The following is an 8,098-nucleotide window of genomic DNA, read 5'->3' on the forward strand; positions in this document are numbered from 1 at the left end:
TCTTAACAAAAATAAATAAATTAATTAAAACAACTCTTTTTTTTAACCCAAACTAGATCAGGGCTTCCTATTGGTTGAATGCAGGTAGTGTCCAATTATCCTGGACATCAACTAGTGATGCTCATTTAGAAGAGCGCAAGTTGCTGTGACTAGTCCTCCCCCAAATTTATATACCGAATAGTATATATCAGTTTTTATTGATGATATATATTTGAGAATGTCTTTAATAATGGATTCTGCTCCGAAACAGTGCTGTGCATATTTATACTGGGTAAACTATGCAAATTCCACGTGTGTAAATAAAATAAAAACATATTCATATGCAAACACAATAATGTCTCCCATTATTAAGCTAGGGTTTCTCCGTTGTGTTCCGGATTGAAAGGTATTTATCCAAGTCCTAGCAAATCTGGGGCTTTACGCGGGCGCCGCCTCTGGTAATAGGATTGGTTTTACATTTGTTGGGTTGAGGTGGCTGGGACATTCATTCATACGTAAACACGGACTGAAAACGAGGAGCCAATTCCAGGCGGATTTATCTGTTGCACCGCGCATCTAAGTGAAAGGGATCAACTAATTTGGAAATCGGAACAAAGCGTGCAAGACCAAGGGCTGAATTTGAAGAATGATCACGTTTGGGGATGAATGGAGCAAGTTCCAGTAAAGGAAAGGACAAAAGCAAGCAATCAGAGATAACACAGGCTCACTTCACTTGTACTGCTCCTGGGGGAGGTGGGTCAGCTGTCCACCTGAGATGCTCAGGTTCTGAGTCCTCATTATCCTTGGATGCGTCTAAGTCAACTGAGGGAGAAAAAAGAGACACAACAATCTGAAATGTCAAAGCGGTGACGTGCTTGGTTTTCTCCCCTTCCAGTTTTACCTCTCTGCCTCTATCCACCTGCACATCTTGCCTGTCCAGCTTCCCAATACCGTTTAAGCCCTGTTTAAGCCCTAACACCTTTCTTCACGCCATGCTTTCTCGGTAGCTTTTGGCCCGGCTCAGCCACCGTGAGAACCGTTTGCGCATGTGCGGAGTGAAACCGGAGGAAGGTCAAGATGGCGGCAGCCAGGGCGGGGGTCTTGGGAGTCCGATGGCTGCAAAGGGCAGCCCGGAGCGTGGTGCCGCTGGGTGCCCGGACAGGTCCGCGGGAACGGGCGAGGCCTCAGTCTGGGAAGGGGATGCCTGAGGGTTGGTGTGTCGGGGGGAGGATGGATATCGTAAATACCGCGGCGGCCGTGTCCGTGCTGGGGGGCGGAGATGGAGTTGGTATGTCCAGAGAAGCGGGCGGAGGGTCTTGCTGGTACCTGCACGTCGCTCTGGCCTCCACAGCTGCCGACGCTTGAAACTTTCTGGGCGGCAGGCAGAACCGGGTGCCTTCTCACCTGCCCTCGTCTGTCCTCCAGCCTCCCACATTACCAAGGACATGCTCCCGGGGCCTTATCCCAAGACCCCAGAAGAAAGGGCTGCCGCCGCCAAGAAGTATAATATGCGGGTGGAAGACTACGAGCCGTACCCGGATGATGGCATGGGGTGAGATAGAGAGGGTCTGCTCGCACTTGGGTAGTGATGGGAGAAGGTGGCTCGGCTCTGACCCTTTTCTCCCCGAACCTTCCCACGACCCCTCAGAATCAATGGTGTAGGTGCTTTTGTCGGTAGGTGGGAGGGGGGTGAGTGAGCAGCTGCAGCCGAGAAGACTTCAATTTTCTCCTTGGCTCGAGCTGTTTCCTCAAATGAGGAAGCGAGGTTTTAATAGCTCCCTTGAGGACCCCTGAATAGCAGGAACCTTCCTTGGCTCTATCCAGAGCGGAAGGTTTCATTTGGCCTGAGCATCTGCTGGGCGCAGGTGCTGCTGTCCAGGCGCGTGACCAGGCTGGAACTGGACTCCTGTCATGAGAACCTTATTTGTAGATAGAGTACTCTATATTTGTGTATGTTTCTCTTTTTAAAAACATCATTGCTGTTGGGGCTGTGGAAATCCTAGTAACTGTAAAGCCGATTAAAGTCAACTCCCTTCAAGTGATGTTATTCCCCGCCCCCAAAGCCACAGAACATCTCTATGGTTAATTATCTGAAGTGATTACCAGCACTCTCATTTTCTGTCCTAGCATCACTCTCTCTTTTGTGGTTTCAGCAGCTCCTATTCATCTTGTTTCCCATTTTCTGTGATATATGTGTAGTTGTCATCATTTCCAATGTCTTTTATTGTGTTGTGGACAAGAGCAGCTTTGGTAGCCGTTTGTATAAGGTGAACCTGGATTTGTTGAGGAAACCCAACTTAGCAAGGAATCTGTACCCTTTTTGTTTTTATTCCAATTAGCTGGGTGACCTTGGGTTCAGACCCTGAACTTCAGTTTCATTTTCTATCCAATGAGGAAATCAGAGTGATTGATAATTAAATGCCCTTTCAAGGCTATGTGACTTTTCTTTTTGTTGAAAGAAGATAAGAAAAGCTACTGATGTTACAACTTTTCAGAGTTTGACATGAACTTTTAGGTACAATTTGGACTTCTGGGGTTAGTTCTATGCTTGGTGACTACAAATTGAGATCTTGATGCGAAAGTCAGTTCCTCTGTCCTTAGGTGGGGCAGTTAGTTGGTTTCTTATCTTTGAGATGAGGAGACTCTGAATTGTCTGAGAGACAGTGCTCAGAGCCCCTCAGCAAGGTTCCGGAAGTTCTTGCTGTCTCTCAGGTATGGCGACTACCCAAAGCTCCCTGACCGCTCACAGCACGAGAGGGATCCATGGTATGAATGGGACCACCCAGACCTGAGATTGAACTGGGGTGAACCGGTGAGAGAATGCTATCCCATTTAACCTTTCTTCCTTCTCCCTAATGTATTTCTGGGGATTCTTTCTTTAGCTCAAATAGTACTTCTCTGCCCAAGTAACACTAAGGTTTTCTGCCCAAGGAAGCAAAATCCATCGATCAGAGATCTGAGGTTCCACATGTGGCATTTAGAATGGGACTTCTGGGAATTAACAAGCTCTGTATTGTATTGTATTGTATTGTATTGAAAGTTGTAAACTTCAATGACTGAGCTGTCTCTGGTCAGCAAAACCTAGCCAGCAACTAGCATCTAGTCTTGGGGGCCAGAGTAACTTGGCTCTCGGCATATTGCCTCGGGCAGTAGAATGCTCTTGTCAAGCCCTGTAGCAGGCTCTGATCACTCTGGACTGCCTGCCTTTTGCAGGAAGAGCAGTATGTGACAGTTATCTGCCTTTCTGCCTTAGATTCACTGGGACCTAGATATGTATATCAGGAACCGAGTGGACACGTCCCCCACGCCTGTTTCTTGGGATGTCATGTGTAAGCACCTCTTCGGCTTCGTGGCCTTCATGCTGTTCATGTTTTGGGTGGGGGAGATGTATCCCTCCTACCAGCCCGTGGTGAGTATCTGAGAAGTGCTCCCTCCCTTAGGCATATTTACTTGGCACTGTTTCCTGAGGGAATGAAATCACTGGAATAGGGATCCAGCTAATACTAAGCTTGGTTTCCTGGTAAGGCATATAGAGAGCCTTCACATTGGCCTGGCATAAGTACCAGAGTGCTGCTCCATGCCCGCATCTTGGGTCAGTGTGAGTGAGAAAAACCAGCTTAGGACTCTGTGAGGGATGAGAATGTGGAGGTCAGCCGGTCTCCAGAGTTGCCATTTGGGGACTGACTGCACTTACCAATCATTTCACCAAGTGATCTTTGCAGGTAAGAGTTACGGAATCTAGAGTTGAAGCCTTATCCTCTTTGGAGGTGTGAAGGGCACCTCCTAAGGGGTATTGGAAGGAATTAAAAATTTACTGCAAGCATAGACAGTTATATTTTGGAGACTGTAAAAAACAGAAAAAAAATACTGTCTAGCTTTAAGGAAGTTGAATTTGAATAAGGAGAAAATTGAGATAAATGACGTGACAGGCAACATTTGAACAAATATATGAATTTGGCATAGTTTTTGTGTATGTATGTGCTAAGGGGTATGAAGTGCTGTTAAAGAGAAGGGTTAAACTAGATGCTAAAAATGATACACTTTAGATGGTGGGGAGAAGTTGGAGAGAACATTTGGGGCAAAAGAAAAACAGAATGAAGGAAGGAAAAGGAGAGTGAGTTAGCTGGAGTGGAACACACATATAAAATAATTCCTAGGTAACTGTTGGTTACCTGGAGAGCTGCTAAAAGTTAGATTCCTGGGATCCACTTCCTGGAGAACCTAATTCACTAGCTCCGAGTGGGATTGTAGAATCAAGACTTAACTTCAGGGGTAATTCTGATGTCCTGGGAAATTAGGTGTGGAAGTTGCTGTGTTAAAAATTACTGTGAGATGAGCTCATCAGTTAGGTTGGACAGCTTTTACTGCATTGCTAAGGGATTTGGACTTGACGGTATAGTAACATGTTACTTCAGCAAATATTTTTGAAGCCCTGCTGTGTACCACGTACAGCCTATGGTAGGGGTTGGGGATACATTGGTGACTTGGTCTGCCTCTGGGCAGCCAGGAGCCATCTGGGTTTTTGAACAGAAGAATGACATGGTGAAAGCTAGGTTTTTAGGAAGATTAATCTGGGAGTCATCTACAGGATAGATTGTAAGGAAAGGAACCGAAAGCAGGGAAGCTGCTGTGTTTGCAGTTGGCCGCTCAGTGCTACCTCTGCAGAGGTAATCAATGTCCTGATGGTAGCTGGTATGTCTGTGTGCACTGACACGAGCCTTCCCACCAAGCCCCAGGGGCCCCAGGCTGGAGAGTACACACAGGGCTGGTGTGAGCACTAACTTCACTTCAGGAGAGCAAGAAACACAGTGTGGCTCTTCCATTTTTCAGTTCTGTAAGCACATCACCCTTTTCTCCTCCCCTTGAGCTGTGTTCTCTGACAGCTGTTTGTTGGTAAAGCCAGCAGCCCCTAAAGCACGTCCCAGCCGTGTCTCCTCTGTGCTTTCCCCCACTGCTGCTCCTGCACGCCTCATTTGCTAGGCCACTTTAGTGGTGGAACCATTAGAGGCTGAGTGACTTAAAGGAGATTGAGTCTGTCTCGACCCCGAGAGAGAGTGGGATGGATGGATGCATCGTCTCATTTAGAAGGCTCTCCCCGGTGCTCTTCCTCGTTCCCTCCCTCTCTCTCTCTTTCTCAGAAAGCTCTCCATGAGTCACATGCATGCTTTCTCTCTCTCTCTCTGTCTCACACATACACACACACACACACACGCACGCACGCACACACACACGGTAGGCACCACTTCTCTTACAATCTAGGCTCTCTCTCTGCCTTGGGCTGAGCAGGGAAGAGGAGTGCTCTTCTGCCATTCAAGCCCAGCTGGGTCTGACCAGAGGCTACTGCATATCCATTACTGTGCGTGACTATTAAACTCAGAGTGGGATGTGGCCAGGCATTGGCTGGATGTATGTTGTTCTTGCTGACCTGTGTTTTTTCCTTAGGCACCAAAGCAGTATCCTTATAATAATCTGTACCTGGAACGAGGCGGCGATCCCACCAAAGAGCCTGAGCCGGTGGTTCATTATGAAATCTGAGGAGGTTTCCTGGATTTTGTGCCTCCTGACTGACTCCCTTATTCCTTGAGATTTAACCTTAATGAAATCCCTAATAAAACAGTGCTGTGGTATCTGTGCCTCATTTCCCCAGGAATAGCCACTACCGTGAGGAACCTCATCCTTTTCTCTTTTTTCTGCCTGTCTTCGCACCCCTGCCCCCTCCCTCCGCCCACCGAGATTGGAAGGTTGGGAGAATAGGAGAGTTAAGCACAGAAGGTGTTAATTTGTTAACTCCATTGGGATTGTGAAAGTAGTTGAGGGTTCCATTTGTACAGGTGTTGAGGGAAGCTCCTTTTCTCATTTACAGGGTTGAGGAAGAAGGAAGACAAGTTCCTGACTTCCCAAGTTGGAACAATTATTTCCCAAAAAACCTTTGTAATGATAGTGGTTAGTTAACAAAACATTATACTCTAACGTGCTGTAAGTATATTATAGAATAAATAGGTGTTTTTGGACTGGCCTAGGGCTGTGACTGCCTCTAATTTTACTTCTTACTCCAAAGCAACTTCTGAATTCCAGCTTCTTATAAGCTAACATCACCTATATTTATGAATTAGAGGAAAGTTCAGTGAGTTGTTACTGACCCTACGGCTTTAATGATTCATCCATGCTCCTCTATAGCCTTAGAAAGAGGGAAGCCATGTTTCTGAGTGAAACAACTTACGTTCTTTTCTTCCCTTTAGGGACATTTTCTTAAAAATCCATCTTTCTCTTCCCCTCTCTCTAAAACCTGACCCATAAAAAAGCATTACAATCATATTGTCCGAAAACCTGACCCATAGAAAAGCACACATTCAACAGACCTATAGAAGCAAGTCCCTTCAAGTTAGATAAGGGGCCCTTTCGTGGTTGTCTAGGCAGTGACCTTTATGAGATCAGGGAGTGGGTACTCCTACAAAAGTGCCTCTCTCTGAAACTCTCCACTGTCTGTGTCTTCATTCTGTGTCCTTTAGAGCATTTTGTGATCATTTAACAAATATCTGTGTGCCTCATATTTCCAGACACTGGCTGGCCCCGGGGGTATAAAGTGGAACCAGCCAAAATAATTGTCTTCAAGTTGTTACCTAGAAGGGGAGACTGGCAGTTAAAGAACAAGGTGGAAAGAATTTATAAGAGATGGGTGACTTGGGAGGAAAGTGCACTTAAAAAAAAATGTCCTGCTTGAAACTGACTATGCCTTTGGTTCAGATTTCTTTCAAAGCACTTCATCTGTGACACTTCTTTCCCTAATTTGAGGTATTGCCTGAGATTCAGTTATAAATCATGTTTATATTTCCTCAGGTCTCATCCACTACTGTGGTGTTAAGTTAGAGAAATACTTAGGGAGTATTTAGTACACAGAGTGGGCGGGTACAGACAATTGTCTTCTGTTTTGACCTGGACCGTTCACTTGAAAGGAAGGCGAGGGTTGTGTCAGGACGACTTGGGGGCTGTCCTAAGGTAGTTGGTGAGCCCTGCCCCGTGAGGCCCAGTTGGTTGGGCGTCATCCTGTGAAGTGAGAGGTTGACAGTTTGATAGCCCATTGGGGCATGTGCCTGGGTGTTTCTGCCCCTGTTGTGTTGGGGGCACGTGGGAGGCAACCAATCGATCTTCCCTTTCCCTTCCCCTCTCTCTAGAAAGCTTAAAAAAAATAAGTAACTAGCTCACCATCTTTGGAGGATATCAGGCAGAAATACGATAGAATTCATGCATTAAATGGAAGTTTTGAATTAACTTAGACGTAAGATCTTCAGCTGCCTACAGGACGTTTTATTTGGAAATGCCCTCAATCAACATGAGAAATATATACAACCTCTTCACATCCCCGTCCAACCACTTTATCAGTCACAAGCCTGTCCAATTTTCCTTTATAAACACTGCCACTATATTAATCCAGGCTTTCATCACCTGATACCTATTAGTCTCCTAATTTGAGTCCTCTGTTCTCTCCCAGAGTGGATCCGTACTACTAGTCTCAAAATACAATCTATATCTTATTGCATCCGTACCCATAATTTTCAATAACTCCCAATTGTCTGAGTTGAATTGGTATTTCACAATCTGTAACCAGCCCACTCCCCCAACTATAGCTTCATTCATTCCTGGAATGGGAAATAACGGGGTGACTATTAGCAGGTTGGGCCCCTTCTTCCTTGCTGAGACATTACCTGTCTTGCAACTCCAAGGTATAACACCTGTCTCATGTCTCCGAGACCTTCCAGGAAGCCTCTGGACTACAGTACCGTGCCCTCCGCACATCTATAGCCCTTAGTTCAATCACTAGTTTAGGGCAGCAGTTGCTGGGGCTAGTGCGGCACAGCTATTTTGGCCTCAATTGCTTTTTTCAATTAGGGTTCTATTGAGAGCGCCTGGAGATAGGGTCGGCTCTTCTCCGCTTCAATAAGTAGATAATGAGTTAGTATATTCCCTTTTCAGAGGCTGGCTCTGGGCCCTAGCTCAAACTGAATAAACCAGAATTTACTGATGGTAGGATCTAACCCACAGCGGCAGAACTGCGCAATTATAGGACAGTTGAGGAAGGCCTATTAAAAGCTAGAGTCCTATTACACCCTCTCCGTGGGAC

At 46.1% G+C, this 8,098-nt stretch overlaps 1 protein-coding gene across 1 annotated transcript; it reads left to right on the forward strand.

Annotated features, from left to right (window-relative positions):
- Window positions 1–985: 985 nt before the first annotated feature.
- On the forward strand, window positions 986–5,606 carry NDUFB8 (NADH:ubiquinone oxidoreductase subunit B8). Its single transcript, XM_024555737.3, has 5 exons — window positions 986–1,141; window positions 1,405–1,531; window positions 2,692–2,791; window positions 3,233–3,388; window positions 5,422–5,606. Exons 1-5 carry the CDS (start codon window positions 1,057–1,059, stop codon window positions 5,512–5,514), a joined length of 561 nt encoding a protein of 186 aa, XP_024411505.1. The 5' UTR covers window positions 986–1,056; the 3' UTR covers window positions 5,515–5,606.
- The last annotated feature ends 2,492 nt before the right edge of the window (window positions 5,607–8,098 follow it).

The sequence above is a fragment of the Desmodus rotundus genome, chromosome 4 (assembly GCF_022682495.2).
Source record: "Desmodus rotundus isolate HL8 chromosome 4, HLdesRot8A.1, whole genome shotgun sequence".
Classification (NCBI taxonomy): domain Eukaryota; kingdom Metazoa; phylum Chordata; class Mammalia; order Chiroptera; family Phyllostomidae; genus Desmodus; species Desmodus rotundus.

Coding starts and splice junctions, on each gene's coding strand:
- NDUFB8 (XM_024555737.3), top strand. CDS start 1,057: ATGGCGGCAGCCAGGGCGGGGGTCTTGGGAGTCCGATGGCTGCAAAGG. Junction 1,142..1,404: donor GCCGCTGGGTGCCCGGACAG/GTCCGCGGGAAC, acceptor TCTGTCCTCCAG/CCTCCCACATTACCAAGGAC. Junction 1,532..2,691: donor TACCCGGATGATGGCATGGG/GTGAGATAGAGA, acceptor GCTGTCTCTCAG/GTATGGCGACTACCCAAAGC.